Here is a 16142-nt window from a genome sequence, read left to right on the forward strand (position 1 = left end):
CAGTGTAAAGGTCCAGAGCACTCTGGATCAGATTTTCATTAAGAATCTCGCTTTACTTTGCTCCATTCAACTTTCCCTCAACCCTGACCAGACTCCCTGTCCCAGCTGCTGACCACCACGCCAGAGCACCATGCCGCCCCCCACCCTGCTTCACTGTAGGGATGTTATTGGGCAGGCGATGAGCAGTGCCTGGTTTACTCTAGACATGATGCTTAGAACCGACACCAAAAAAGTTCAAATTTTGTTTAGTCAGAACAGAGAATCTTTTTTCTCAGAGTCCGAGAGTCCTTTAGGTGTTTTGCAGAGGAGAGGCTTCGCTCTGACCCCAGCCCAGATGGGTGAAGGACTGCAGTGATGGGACCATCTTCCAGAAGTCCAACCACGCGCACACAAGGAGCAGATTTATCAAAACCTATTTAGCGGAAAAATGATGCAGTTGCCCATAGCAACCAATAAGATCGCTTCTTTTATATTTCAGAAACCTTTTAAAAAAACAAGAAGTGATCTGATTGGTTGCTATGGACAACTGCTCCACTTTCCTCTACACAAGTTTTAAAAAATCTTCCCCAAGATCTTTGTAGCTCAGCCAGGTCCTTCGCTTCCGATTAACTTGCTGGCTCTAGGAAAGGTCCTGGTTTCAGAAAGTTTTGCGCTTAAAAAAAAAAAAAAAAAAAAAATTCCCCCCATCATTCTGCACTCAATTCCCTATAACAAGAATGGAAAATATAATTTTTCTAATTTATTTTTAAGTTTTTAAAAATAAAGCAACTGCTTCTGGCGTTTAATAATTATGGAGTCCACTGTACTCTTGGGAACTTTCAGTGAAGCATAAAGGTGTTTGCGCCCTCCTCTAGATCTGTGCTTCCATACAATCCTTTTGAACTCTACAGGCAGTTTTTCCACCTCTTGGATTGTTTTTTGCATCTCAAAAGCAATGTGAGGCCCCAAAGCAAATTAAATGGGCACGGTCATTAAAACCAATTTTGCTATTGCACCCATTATGGTAAATAAAATCTTTCTAATGTACTTTGTTTAAAAAAAATAAAATAATAATAATAATTAAGTTTTATTTGTGTTTAAAAAAGCTGCCACTAGGTGTCTCCCTACTTGTTTAGAGCACATTTCCCCACATCTTTTGCACAGACTTTGGACTCCTGCTGGCCTGGCAGAAGTCCAAAATTAGGAGATGCAGTCTGGAGTGAGAGGAACTGCCCTGGGCTGTGTGTAGCAGAGTGAGGGAGGAAGTTCTCCCCTGTATGGCTTCAGATGATGTCACGCCTACTGGGGAACGCCCCTTCCCAGTCTGTGAATCTGACAGACTGAGCAGAAAATACAGAGCAATATCAAGGTAGAAAACTAAAAAATAATAAAAATAAAGGCAGGGGGTGGTTTATCATGATGGGGGCAGTGAACTGGGAGGATTATAACATTTTACAAGATCATGACAGGTACTCTTTAAGTGTCATACATAGGTCCAGTTTTGCTTTATTTAAAAAAAAAAATAACATTTACAAAAATGATATTTTCCATTCTTGTTATAGGGAATTGAGTGCAGAATGATGAGGGAATTTTTTTAAGCACAAAACTTTCTGAATGGATTGTATCACTGTATTAGAGTCACATATATAGATTCAAATTCATTAGTGGGTGTCAAAAGGCTACAGGAAAAGAGCTTATGAAGCTTAACCTTCTCTATATCGATCCATAAGCGAGTAAACAAACCAGTGTCTGGACAGCAGGGGGTTATGCAACAGTCCTGAAGGCCATTCCCAGTCATTAACAAGGCTTTTTACTACAGTAAATTATTTAACCCTGGCAATATTCCAAGGCAGGAGTTAGTCCATGACAGTCTGGCTGTTGCCATGGTTTTTGGTCCGGGTGAAAAACAGTATGGAAACCGTATACATTTTTTATTTAACATGGGAGTCAATGGGAACCGCACAGAACCATATGTGCGTACGGTTCCATCCGGTTTGCACCATACGGTTTTTGACACCGAAAGTTTTTTTTCTTGGAATTTCAATCAAACAAGTGAAACTTTATTCATAATGGAGTGAAAAGTTAAAAACGTATACGTTCTTTTTCTTGGAAAAAGGATGCAACCGGACATAATTTTTCAAACCGTATACAGGTTAAAATTTGTACACACGTTTTGATACAGTTTAGTCCGGTTTTGAGGAATCTGTTTTTCATCAAAAACCTGATACGGGAACTGTATTGCAAAAACGTGGTGTGAACCCAGCCTAAGATGGGGTCCTGTTTCAGCTGGTGAGAGGGCTGTAACTCCATCTAGTCTCTAAAGGAGGGAGCCAGAGTGCGAGTATAGTGGAGAGTAGGGATGTCCCAATACCGATACTAGTATTGGTGCCGATACTCTGCATTTGCATGGTATCGGGGACTCGTTTAATGTCCCCGATACCATGTCCGATACCTGTTGCTGTGCAGCCCCGCTCCGCTGTCCCGTTCTCCCGATTGCATCACGGCATCCTATGGAGGAGCATGTGACACACACATCACTTCTCCTCCCCTGCGCCCAGCGTAACGCTACGGAGGAAGCAGAGTGACGTGTATGTCACATGCTCCTGCATAGGACGCCATGATGCGATCGGGATAACAGGACAGCGGAGCGGCAAACCCCAAGAACAGCCGCAGGTGAGCACTGTCTACAAGGGAGGGGGACCCTGCTGTCTACAAGGAGGACGGGGGGGGGGCGCTGTGTATAAAGTGGGGGGCCTGCTATCTACAAGGGGGGGGGCGCTGTTTACAGGGGTGGGGCTGCAGTCTACAAGAGGGGTGGGGCTGCTACTAATGTCTGCAACTATCTATACTACCTACAAGGGAATACTACCTACTATTAAAGGCAATCGTACAGCAGAGTAACCTGCACTAACTTGAATTTATAGGTAGATAGGTCAGGTGACCCGGTTTCTACCGCTGCTCACCATGTGAACGCCAGCGCAAACGCTCCGGAGACATCGGTTTCGGCGCCAATGCAAATTCCCTGTTCTGTCCAATGGAGAAGAGAGAAATCTTGGCTCATACTACAGCAGCCGCCTCCACTGCACACAACAAGGACCTACATATCATACGGTAAGCAGCGCCAGAAACCGGCTCACCCTGGTGTCAGATTCCCTTTAAAATATAAGTACTCGTAATTGGTATCGGCATGTACTAGAATTAAAGTATCAGTACACGTACTTGGTCTTAAAAAATGGTATTGGGACATCCCTAGTGGCGAGAGCAGAGAGCTGTACAGGAGCTGCTGTTTTGGTGCCTGTGCTGAACCTTGAAGCAGCTGTCTGTACATGGGAAGTGGTTAGAGTAGAATGGAATGCACAAAAAATCCCTGTACATTGAAAAAGAGTAAAATAACTTTCATGGGGTATTTCACCTAAATTATCTTCAGCACAGGTACCATATACCAAGCCCCTTAGAACCTCCAATAAGATAAGTCATGCAGTAACAAATGTAAGACCTATATATCACAGGGTGTTACTGACTAAGCAATCTCCAGATATGTTCAAGTCAGACAATGCTTTTATTTGCATGCAAAACCTCAAAAATGGTATTACCTGTCGTGTCATAGGAGGTAGGTACCAGACACTGCACACTATGGCCCAGCTTGTCATCATTCGCAGGAGGTAGGTGATCATCCCATATTTGCTGCTGTTCCAGAAGGCATCACCAAAGCGGGGATCATACTGCCCATGTAAGGAAGAAAACAGTCAGGGACACCCCAAATCCTAGTGTCCAAACCAAAGAGTTAACCCAAAACTTACCTTAATAGCCACGGGATACACTGTGGCTCCGATTTCAAAGCTTCCCTTCTTGAACATCATGACCGACGTGTTGTTGACGCAGGTACCTGACAGGAGGGAGATTGTCAGAACAGGCTGAGGAATTTAGAACATCTACACTAACATGTAAAGGATTTCTTTGGTATGAACACATTTGTTATTTAAATCTGTAGGAAGCGCTCTGAAGCTTTGCAACTATCCCCACACTGAACCCCCAGATCTGCAGAAGTATAGGTCATATGTCTTCTCCATGTCTATCTATACCTATATCTATCATATCTATGTATCTGCTGCAGAAAATCTGCAGCAGACCTCGTTAAAGTTAATGGGGTCTACAGTGTATTTTCTGCAGCAGAAATTCAAAAACTTTTGTCGGAGAACCCACACAGATTCAAACTCACAAACACTGGGTAACACTGCTATCTTGTAATGAAATCAGCTCGATAGATGAACTTCCAGGTAGATCTTCAATAGTGTATTTGCTGCATAAAATCCACAGCAGATTTTTATTACCATTGACTTCAATTTGGAAAATCAACAAATCTGCCACTATTTCAAACTTTCTGCTGACCCACTGAAGTCAATTGTAGCAAAATATGCAAAAAATCCCCCAGTGTGAACAGACCATAAGGGTATGTTCACGCTTGCATATTTTGCTGCAGATTTTCCGCAGAGGATGTTGCTACTCATTGAAGTCAATGGGTAGCTAAATCAGCTGCACAAAATCTGCAGTAAAATACGCACGTGTGAACATGCCCTCAGGGTCAGTTTATACGTTCTTATTTTTGATGCAGCATATTTAATTCTGAAGATTTGATTTTGTGTTTAATCATTTAATTTCCATTAAAATCTGCAACAGATCCTGTACGTGTGAATACACCTTTAAGGCAGACTCCAGTAAAACGTGTGAATTCATACTCATGATGTCAATGCTGCGAATTATAAGATATCAGGCAGGATGGTGCCTGGGCCATTGCACAATAACAATCCCAGAATGCACTTGGGGACAACTACAAATCTGCATTACTAGGATGACTGAACCTCCTGAAGATTATGTAAGATATTATCATCTTTTCCCCTCATTGCAGTGAGCTTGCATGGTGCTGCACATGGCACAGACAGCAGCCTCTCTGGTGCATCACTCTACACCATCCTTCTCCAAATTTGGAATTCTCTCAGTTAAAGGGGTTTTCCAGTATTTATTTATTTATTTATTTTAGCTTGACTATTAGAGATGAATGAACTTACAGTAAATTCGATTCATCACGAACTTCTCGGCTCGACAGTTGATTACTTTTCCTGCATAAATTAGTTCAGCTTTACGGTGCTCCGGTGGGCTGGAAAAGGTGGATACAGTCCTAGGAAAGAGTCTCCTAGGACTGTATCCACCTTTTCCAGCCCACGGGAGCACCTGAAAGCTGAACTAATTTATGCAGGAAAAGTCATCAACTGCCGAGCTGAGAAGTTCGTGACGAATCAAATTTACTGTAAGGTCGCTCATCTCTATTGACTATGCAACAGGGGCTGTAAAGTTAGTGTAGTTCATAATATAGTGTCTGTACCTGTGTGTGACGGTTTTCTCACAATTCTTCTGTGATTATCGCCCCAATATTTATTTTTAATAGCATACAAAATGACTCAGGTCTCGGGATTTCCCAGGTTGCAGTGGGTCGAGACATTACATCACTAGTTAAGTGATCCAAGGGAGCCTATCCAGCTTCAATTTTGCAACAGCTGTAGGCCCCCTGGTTAGAAAACACTTCAATTGGTGTGGTGGATGATGTTTGGGAGGAAGGAAAGTGACCTCATACTTGCAAGCATGGAACTGTGGGATGTGAAGTTTAGAGAACAAAATGCAACAGGAAATACCCAGTTCTGGCAGGTAAGTACTAAAATAACCTTATGGTGGATAACCCCTTAAAAACTAGAGCTTCTGCTGATCTGGCCCTTTAGTGATACCAGGGAAAACATTACTGGTTATAACATGGGTTGTGTTCGGGGGTTTACGTTCCGATTTGGTCTCTACTGCGTTTTTTTCTTTACGCAAAAGAAAAAAAAAGGGAAGTACCTGAAGTAGTTATCCCAAGACTAAAAACGAAACCCGATCATACAGAAAACTCTCAGTCCAATTGTCCCCCGAGTGAATGAAGCAGCAGCGTGCGCACTTGACTGCCGAGCCATTCGTTCTTCAAGGGGACTTCCAAAAAAATGTATCAATCCGGGACAAAAACTGATTTGCCCACAGCCACCAATCACAGCTCCGCTTTTATTTTACCAAAGCAATTTGAGAAATGAAAGTAGAGCTGTGATTGGCTGGTAAGGACAAAATCAGACCATTGACAGATGAATAAATCCGGGCCAATGTATAGTTTGTCAACAGTAAATGATCGTAAATAAATCACTGGTGATTTGCTACATATATATATATATATATATATATATATATATATATATATATATATATATATATACACACAGTATTGTTCTGTGTACAGCCAAATTGTTAAGGGGTTCCTAAAAAAAAAAATCAAAAAAAAAATACATGCTAGTTAAAAAGGTGTCTTATTAGTCTTACCTTCAGGAAATATTAGGATGGGCAGTTTACTTTTGTCTTGTGCGTGATCCGTTAGCCTGTGGAAAAGAATATTATTACTACAATGAAGAGATGGGATCAGATATATGTGTAATCATATTTATTGGTTTGTAAATAAAGCTTGTGTGCATCAAAAAGTTCGGAAATTCTAAAATAATTTGGTTGCTTACTATTCATCTTTTAGCATCAAGTTACCCTAGGGCAGTGTTTCCCAACCAGGGTGCCCCCAGCTGTTGCAAAACTACAACTCCCAGCATGCCCGGACAGCCTTCGGCTGTCCGGGCATGCTGGGAGTTGTAGTTTTGCAACAGCTGGAGGCACCCTGGTTGGGAAACACTGCCCTAAAGCCTTGTTTACATCTTCATTGGAGGCTACTTTAGGGCTACTGTCACAGACTCCATTTGGGTCTACAAAAGTGAACCGGACTGTCCGTTACACAACGAACACCGACAATTTACATTAAAAGGGTTATCCAGGAAAAAAAACTTTTTTATATATATCAACTGGCTCCAGAAAGTTAAACAGATTTGTAAATTACTTCTATAAAAAAATCTTAATCCTTTCAGTACTTATGAGCTTCTGAAGTTAAGGTTGTTCTTTTCTGTCTAAATCCTCTCTGATGACACCTGTCTCAGGAACCGCCCAGTTTAGAAGAGGTTTGCTATGGGGATTTGCTTCTAAACTGGGCGTTTCCCGAGACAGGTGTCATCAGAGAGGATTTAGACAGAAAAGAACAACCTTAACTTCAGAAGCTCATAAGTACGGTTCTCATAAGGTTCCGGGTACGTTGTCCCCTTTTGCCGAAGCTACTCAGGGACCGAAAAGTGCTCCTGGCGAACAACTAGGCGTTAACCAAGTAGCCAAAGAGGAACCAGTAAAACCGGTTCGGCATTCCTACCGAAGCAGGAATGCCACGGGGCATGGCAGGGAGGGGAGTAACCTGATGGCCACACACACGCCTCCACTGGACCGGCAGGAGGGTCATCCAGAAGGGCTACCGCACCCTGACCAAATCCTAGTGTCCGGATCTATAAAAATTCCTTCGCATATCAAACAGCAAGACGGTCAGAACACTAGAGTTGAGTGCTCAGAAGAGTGAGATAAAGTGCGTGCCATCCGTCAAGTGGGGTCACTAACTTCCAATTGAGTTTCGGCACCCTGGGGTCACCACTCCCAGGGCACTTTTGCACCTTCGGCCTTCACTCTTCCCGAATCTTAGGGTGAGATCCAGAAGATACAGGTCCCTTCGGGGCCCGCTGCCTGGCCATACAGCCGGCCCTGGTACACCTGCAACCATTCTGTGTGATTCCCGTATCCTGCAAGAACACACATACAGATCCACACCGGCACCCCTGGCCCAAAGCCAAGATTATGTAAGGGGTGGTTTAAGGGGTCTGCCTACCGCATGCATTATGGAGACTGGAGATTAGTCCTATAACTGTATACAGTGGTCCCTCAACATAAGATGGTAATTCATTCCAAATGAACCATCGTTTGTTAAAACCATCGTATGTTGAGGGATCCGTGCAATGTTAAATATAGGCAGTTATACTCACCTGTCCCCGCCGCTCCAGACCGTCACTGCTGCCCTGGATGTCACCCTCCATCGCTGTCGCCGCGTCCCCGGGGTGTCCCCGCCGCTCCAGACCGTCTCCGCTGCCCGGGATAGTCGTTCCTTATCACTGTCATCATGTCACTACGCACGCCGCTCCTATTGGATGACGGGGCGGCGACGTGACGACGACGACGATGCAGGGGATCCCGAAGAGGACGGTCCGGAGCGCCATGGACATGTAAGTGATCGTCAGCGGACCACACAGGGCACCGTAAACGGCTATCTGGTGGCAGCTGAAGCAGTCTGCGCTGCCGAATAGCCGTTTATGCGATGGCCCCAACATACAAAAGCATTGTTATGTTGAAATTATCGTATGTCAGGGCCATCGTAGGTCGGGGGGGTCACTGTATAGAGGTGGTGTGGACTATTCCTTTCATTTATGGGACACACCGGAAACAGTAGCCTGACGTCAATGATTATCATAATCAGACTATTACTTTTACCAACTATATAATATGGCTTAAAAAGATTTTTTAGCCATTGAGTAGTAACCCTGTTTTGCTTTAAAAAAAAAAAAAATATATATATATATTCTCTGTTTTCTAGATACTCACATAATGGTCCGGATGAAGGTGGGCACACTATCTCCCTGATTCAGGAATGCCAGCCATGTATGTCAAATATTTCTATTTTCCATTTACGGGACATTTGATGGACACCATATGCACCAGGGGAGTGAGGTAGTTCGTATAAACGGCAAGGCTCATTATCTACATTATGTAAACACTTTGAGTGGGAGTCAGATTGGTGGAAGGGCGAATAATTCTGAATGTTTTGGATCCAGATAGGGGAAAAACAGAACTAGGTGGGGGCTATTCTGGTTCAGAAGTCCTGAATTGGGACCATGGAAAGGAGGCCCTCCAAGAGATGGACCTGTCCCATGTGGGAGCGCTTGACCCTATGGGTGGATGCGGTTACCTGATGGACCCTTATACAAAACAGTGGCCCTATTATCCCCATGAGTTGAGACAAACCACACACTGTGACTTTTTATTTGGAAATAACTTTATTTATATTTTTATTAAGTTGCTTAATAAGCTGTTTACTTGCTGATTCTGCATATATATTGTCTCTCTCATTGATGTATATGAAGTCTTTGCGCGATGATCAGTGAACTTTTCCCTCACTACTAATGGCGATCCCCACGCTGAATGATTGATTGGGAGATGAGATCTCTCTATATCACACACACCTATACAGTCATGGCCGTAAATGTTGGCACCCCTGAAATTTTTCTAGAAAATGAAGTATTTCTCACAGAAAAGGATTGCAGTAACACATGTTTTGCTATACACATGTTTATTCCCTTTGTGTGTATTGGAACTAAACCAAAAAAGGGAGGAAAAAAAGCAAAATGGACATAATGTCACCAAACTCCAAAAATGGTCTGGACAAAATTATTGGCACCCTTAAATGGGCACTGTCACCAACTTATGTACTACAACATATCTCTATAGTTTCATTTTTTATTTATTTTTTTTAAATTGTTTAATTTACATTTGAAAACCTGCAGGCTGCAGGCTGGCGTGACGTCACGCTTGAATTCGGACCGATGCCAGCCGGGCATCGGTCCTAATTCATTCAGCCTGCGCTCGCTCCCTACCACATTGGCACCCTAGCCTTGCGCGGGCCCCGCCTCCTGCCATATACGCGCAGCAGCGCGCAGTGCTGCTTCTGTCTTGGACATGTTATAGGGAACTGTAAGGGATCGCGTAGCGCGGCCGTGATTTTAGACAGAGTTTCTTTGGAGGCGGGTCGGGGGGGGGCTGATTTGCACTGCGGCCGTGGTCTTATAAGGAACTGTGCCGGGGGGGAGGGAGTTGCCCCCGTTACAAAGATTGTTGTAGATGTAGATGTCAGGGCAAGCTGGGAGTTGTAGTGGTGAAACAGCTGGTGGCACCCTGTCTATTTGAACTAAGGGTGGAAATCAGCCCCCCCCCAGCAGGCATCAGTGATGTCACGCCTGCTGGGGAAGGCTGCCTGGTAGTGAGCACACTATTAGGCAGACAAAGTTTTTTCTAAGATGGTAAAAAAAATTAGAGCCAGGGAGGGGGTTAGGGATAAATGGGCAATAGGCAGGGACAGAAAAAATATATATATAGGCTGGTGGGAGCTACTCTTTAACTTAATATTTGGGTGCACACCCTTTGGAAAAAATAACTGAAATCAGTGGCTTCCTATAACCATCAATAAGCTTCTTACACCTCTCAGCCGGAATGTTGGACCACTCTTCCTTTACAAACTGCTCCAGGTCTCTCTTTTTGGAAGGCGCCTTTTCCCAACAACAATTTTAAGATCTCTCCACAGGTGTTCAATGGGATTTAGATCTGGACTCATTGCTGTCACTTCAGAACTCTACAGCGCTTTGTTGCCATCCATTTCTGGGTGCTTTTTGACGTATGTTTGGGGTCATTGTCCTGCTGGAAGACCAAAGATCTCAAACGCAAACCCAGCTTTCTGACACTGGGCTGTACAGTGTGACCCAAAATCCGTTGGTAATCCTCAGATTTCATGATGCCTTGTACACATTCAAGGCACCCAGTGCCAGAGGCAGCAAAACAACCCAAAACATCATTGACCTCCACCATATGTCACTGTAGGTACTGTGTTCTTTTCTTTGTAAGCCTCATTCTGTTTTCTGTAAACAGTAGAATGATGTGCTTTACCAAAAAGCTCTATCTTGTCTCATCTGTCCACAAGATGTTTTCCCAGAAGGATTTTGGCTTACTCAAGTTCATTTTGGCAAAATGTAGTCTTGCTTTTATATGTCTCTGAGTCAGCAGTGGGGTCCTCCTGGTTCTCCTGCCATAGCGTTTCATTTCATTTAAATGTTGATGGATAGTTCACGCTGACACTGATGCTACCTGAGCCTGCAGGACTGCTTGAATATCTTTGGAACTTGTTTGGGGCTGCTTATCCACCATCCAGACTATCCTGCGTTGACACCTTTCATAAATTTTTCTCTTCCGTCCACGCCCAGGGAGATTAGCTACAGTGCCATAAATTGCAAACTTCTTGATAATGATCTCTAGATTTCTGGAGATGAACTTGTAACCTTGAGATTGTTGATGTTTTTCCACAATTTTGGTTCTCAAGTCCTCAGACAGTTCTCTTCTCCTCTTTCTGTTGTCCGTGGTTAGTGTGGCACACACAGAAACACAATGCAAAGACTAAGTGAACTTCTCTCCTTTTTTCTGCTTTCAGGTGTGATTTTTATATTGCCCACACCTGTTACTTGCCCCAGGGGAGTTTAAAGGAGCATCACATGCTTGCAAAACATGTGTTAATGCAATACTTCATATGAAAATGAAATGAAATACTTCATTTTCTAGAAATATTTCAGGGGTGCCAACATTTATGGCCAAGACTGTACGTGTGTGTGTATAGATAGAGAGATAGATCAACAGAGATATATGTATGTATATATATATATATATATTTTTTTTTTCCCATATATACATAATGTATCAAAGGAATAAAATATTTGTAACAGGTCCACTCTCATCACCATACCTTTTAGCCACCAGATGGCGATCTTTGACTTCTGAACGCTCGAACCAAACATGTGGACAGGCCTTTACCATAGCTCTTTGGATTATTCCCATTAAGCCACCATGGACTTGTCCAACCTAAAAAAATGGAAATTAAAATTACAAAAACTGTAGCAGCTCCAAGGAGACACAAACAACAAACCCAAACATGACTCAACAACCCACCATAGCATAGTATCCATCACTGGCTAGTATGATTACATCAATCGGAGAGGTGTGATTGGCCACGCAGATGCCTCCGTTCCTCGGCCGGTTCTCACTGGGAGGAAGAGAAGCAGAGGAGAGAGGGTGAGAGTTATATATCCCTATACTGGACTGCAAGTCACAGAGAAGAACAGAACACGGAGGGTAAGACTTACCTGCCATGATATGTTATGATTGCAGTCAGGGCGCGCACGCAGATCCGATAGCACATAAGGTGCACATGTTTACTCAGGAACTCCTTGAACCTGAAGAAATAATATGCATCTATAACCATGTATATTCAGGGAAAAGAAAAAAACTAAAACATTTCTAACAAATCTGAAGTATGGTCTTTTCTGACCTTCAATGGGTTAAACTGGATTAAGGATAGAAGAGCTCAGCACGTGCCCAGTTTGCCGATAGACCTTCTGTTACTTTGACCTTATTGAGCGCTCTTTACAAGAGCCACAGTGGCAGAGAGACGGAGTGCGCTTACATGATCTCTCCGCAGGATCAACGAAAGTCTGTGCAAGAGAAGGCCAAGTCTTATCCATCCTACCCACACAGCAGGTGAATGAAGCCTCCAGCAGCTATGGACCGAGGAAGAAATATGGGGGCCTAACCCGTCAGTACATACTAGTGGCCGTCAATAGGTTGCTCATATGTAGATTCCTGCATAAATGTACGTCAACTACATAAAAGAGTAGAAAAGGGACAGCTTGCTGTGACTGCCGGGGTAGTAGAGGGAGGCCGGCTGTGATTACTGGGGTAGTAGAGGGAGGCCTGCTGTGATTACTGGGGTAGTAGAGGGAGGCCTGCTGTGATTACTGGGGTAGTAGAGGGAGGCCTGCTGTGACTACTGGGGTAGTAGAGGGAGGCCTGCTGTGATTACTGGGGTAGTAGAGGGAGGCCTGCTGTGATTACTGGGGTAGTAGAGGGAGGCCTGCTGTGACTACTGGGGTAGTAGAGGGAGGCCTGCTGTGATTACTGGGGTAGTAGAGGGAGGCCTGCTGTGACTACTGGGGTAGTAGAGGGAGGCCTGCTGTGATTACTGGGGTAGTAGAGGGAGGCCTGCTGTGATTACTGGGGTAGTAGAGGGAGGCCTGCTGTGACTACTGGGGTAGTAGAGGGAGGCCTGCTGCAATTACTGGGGTAGTAGAGGGAGGCCTGCTGCAATTACTGGGGTAGTAGAGGGAGGCCTGCTGTGACTACTGGGGTAGTAGAGGGAGGCCTGCTGTGATTACTGGGGTAGTAGAGGGAGGCCTGCTGTGACTACTGGGGTAGTAGAGGGAGGCCTGCTGTGACTACTGGGGTAGTAGAGGGAGGCCTGCTGTGACTACTGGGGTAGTAGAGGGAGGCCTGCTGTGATTACTGGGGTAGTAGAGGGAGGCCTGCTGTGACTACTGGGGTAGTAGAGGGAGGCCTGCTGCAATTACTGGGGTAGTAGAGGGAGGCCTGCTGCGATTACTGGGGTAGTAGAGGGAGGCCTGCTGCGATTACTGGGGTAGTAGAGGGAGGCCTGCTGCGATTACTGGGGTAGTAGAGGGAGGCCTGCTGCGATTACTGGGGTAGTAGAGGGAGGCCTGCTGTAATTACTGGGGTAGTAGAGGGAGGCCTGCTGCGATTACTGGGGTAGTAGAGGGAGGCCTGCTGTGACTACTGGGGTAGTAGAGGGAGGCCTGCTGTGACTACTGGGGTAGAAGAGGGAGGCCTGCTGTGATTACTGGGGTAGTAGAGGGAGGCCTGCTGTAATTACTGGGGTAGTAGAGGGAGGCCTGCTGTGACTACTGGGGTAGTAGAGGGAGGCCTGCTGTGACTACTGGGGTAGTAGGAGGAGGCCTGCTGTGACTACTGGGGTAGAAGAGGGAGGCCTGCTGTGATTACTGGGGTAGTAGAGGGAGGCCTGCTGTAATTACTGGGGTAGTAGAGGGAGGCCTGCTGTGACTACTGGGGTAGTAGAGGGAGAGCTTGTTACAAATACTAAGGAAGTAAAGGAAGAGGTTGCTGCAACCATTGGGGAAGGTAAAGGGAGAGGTTGTTTTGACTAAAGGGGTAGCAGAGTAAGAGCTTGCTATGAGCAGAGGAGATTAAGGTAAGCTCTATTCTGACTTCTGGGGATAGAGGTAAAAACTAAAGAGACGTACAATACCAGTTGTTGCTAGATATTTTTCTTCAAGAATGATTTGACAGCAAAATATACATTAAAAGGAAAGCTGTCAGCCTGTTCACCCACACTAAACCCAATATACTGAGTTATATAGTGTGGGTGAACAGGATTCCATAAAGGGGTCACTTATTTTTTTCCACTGGTTGCTGCATTATATGCCTGTAAGGTTCCGTTGCTCAATCCCTGAATTGCACGCTGGAGGTGGGCCCCCGGAGGCTGGCCGCCTCTCCCTCCCTCTTGCCGCTACTAAGCCCACCCCCGCAATTTGAATGTTCATTATCTTCAATTCCACGTCCTAGTGACGTGGAGTCACAAGTCACGTGAGCGCAGAGCTCTGAGTACAGAGTGCATGCGCCAGAACATTTCACCCAGCTCTCATGTCCTGATGACGCGAGAGCTCTGCTTAAGGTGAGCAGTGTCACTGCGCATGCACAGATCCCTCGCTGCACATCAGGACGTGAGAGCTGGGCGAAATCTTGCAGTGCATGCGCTCTGTAGACAGGGGTACTCCGGCAGAAAACTTTTTTTTTTTTTTTTTTTTATCAACTGGCGCCAGAAAGTTTTTTGCAAATTACTTCTATTAAAAAAATCTTAATCCTTCCAGTAGTTATCAGCTGCTGAATACTACAGGGGAAATTATTTTCTTTTTGGAACACAGAGCTCTCTGTTGACATCATGACCACAGTGCTCTCTGCTGACATCTCTGTCCATATTAGGAACTGTCCAGAGCAGCTTATGTTTTCTATGGGGGATTTTCTCCTACTCTGGACAGTTCTTAAAATGGACAGAGATGTCAGCAGAGAGCACTGTGGTCATGATTTCAGCAGAGAGCTCTGTGTGGCAAAAAGAAATTCAGCAGCTAACAAGTACTGGAAGGATTAAGATTTTTTTTTTTAATAGAAGTCATTTACAAATCTGTTTAACTTGATTAAAAAAATAAAAAAATAAAAGTTTTCCACCGGAGTACCCCTTTAACCTTAATAGCCTCAAACTATATTGCAGCTTTTCTCCTATCTTTAAGAAGTGGCAACAGTAAGTGTAAGGTAGCAGCATGATATTATACTTACTTGCCATTTGGTAAGTATCCCACAAGCGTGGTGCCAAACACTAATAGGCTGACCCCGGTGAAAGCCAGAGCGATCCTACAATGAGACATTACATAGTAAGAATTCTGTACCCACACACCACTGGGCCATCTTCCCACCACAGCCCACAGGTACCTGAGTGGCAGTAGGAAGGTGTACCGCACCAGCATGCCGAGCCCCCAAAGCACAGTTAAGCGCAGACTAATGTGCTGAAAATTATAGTTGGTCCTGCTCAGTAGGTTCCAGGTCTCCAGCTCCTCCGCAGAGAAGCATTTGGTCACCTCATCGTCCATGATGCTCTTCATGCCCTGCCGACAGAAGTAGAAGATGTCCGACAGCTCGAACTCCGGCTTGTCTCCGGAGCGTTCGCTGCCCCGCAGCTCACAGATGCCGTCCTGCAGGGATGTGTTTTCTTTAGCAATGATTCCTGTATATTGTGAAAAAGGATAAGAGTAAAAGGGAGGATATAGTAGCAATTTAATATGATAAAGGAGAGATAATTAAAATCAGCAGATTATGGGATGAGCATACATGTAGTCACCCTTCACGGGGGTCGTGTAGTCACACCACGCCCCCTCAATGCAAGTCTATGGGAGGGGGCGTGACGGAAGTCACGCCCCCTCCCATAGACTTGCATTGAGGGGGTGTGACATCACAAGGAGCGTGGCCGTGACGTCACAACCCCTGCACCCAGCGTTCTGAACTAAACGTTCCGGATGCTGGGGCAGTGGAGTACCCCTTTAAATGAACTGGTGACAGAAAGTTAAACAGATATGTAAATTACTCCTATTAAAAAAATCTTAATCCTTCCAGTACTTATCAGCTGCTGTATACTACAGAGGAAGTTATTTTCTTTTTTGGATTTCCTTTCTGTCTGTCCACAGTGCTCTCTGCTGACACCTCTGTCCATGTCAGGAACTGTCCAGAGCAGCATATTTTACTATGGGGATTTTCTCCTGTTCTGGACAGTTCCTGACACGGACAGAGGTGTCAGCAGAGAGCACTGTGGACAAGACAGAAAAGAAATCCAAAAGGAAAACAATTTCCTCTGTAGCATACAGCAACTGATAAGTACTGAAAGGATTAAAAAAAAAGTGTTATAGAAGTAATTTACAAATCTGTTTAACTTTCTGGAGCCAATTGATTTAAAA

At 44.7% G+C, this 16142-nt stretch overlaps 1 protein-coding gene across 1 annotated transcript in view; it reads right to left on the minus strand.

Annotated features, from left to right (window-relative positions):
• The window catches only part of GPAT4 (glycerol-3-phosphate acyltransferase 4), a 30346-nt gene that overhangs the window by 2751 nt on the left and 11453 nt on the right, over nt 1–16142 (minus strand). Inside the window, exons 4-11 of the mRNA XM_056570999.1 lie at nt 15127–15418; nt 14974–15048; nt 11916–12005; nt 11722–11815; nt 11519–11634; nt 6373–6428; nt 3780–3865; nt 3573–3701 (exon numbers count right to left, since the gene is read on the minus strand). Of these exons, the coding sequence (XP_056426974.1) occupies nt 3573–3701; nt 3780–3865; nt 6373–6428; nt 11519–11634; nt 11722–11815; nt 11916–12005; nt 14974–15048; nt 15127–15418 (938 nt within the window). The remainder of the gene's footprint in view (nt 1–3572; nt 3702–3779; nt 3866–6372; nt 6429–11518; nt 11635–11721; nt 11816–11915; nt 12006–14973; nt 15049–15126; nt 15419–16142) is intronic.

Source organism: Hyla sarda, chromosome 4, assembly GCF_029499605.1.
Source record: "Hyla sarda isolate aHylSar1 chromosome 4, aHylSar1.hap1, whole genome shotgun sequence".
Lineage (NCBI taxonomy): Eukaryota > Metazoa > Chordata > Amphibia > Anura > Hylidae > Hyla > Hyla sarda.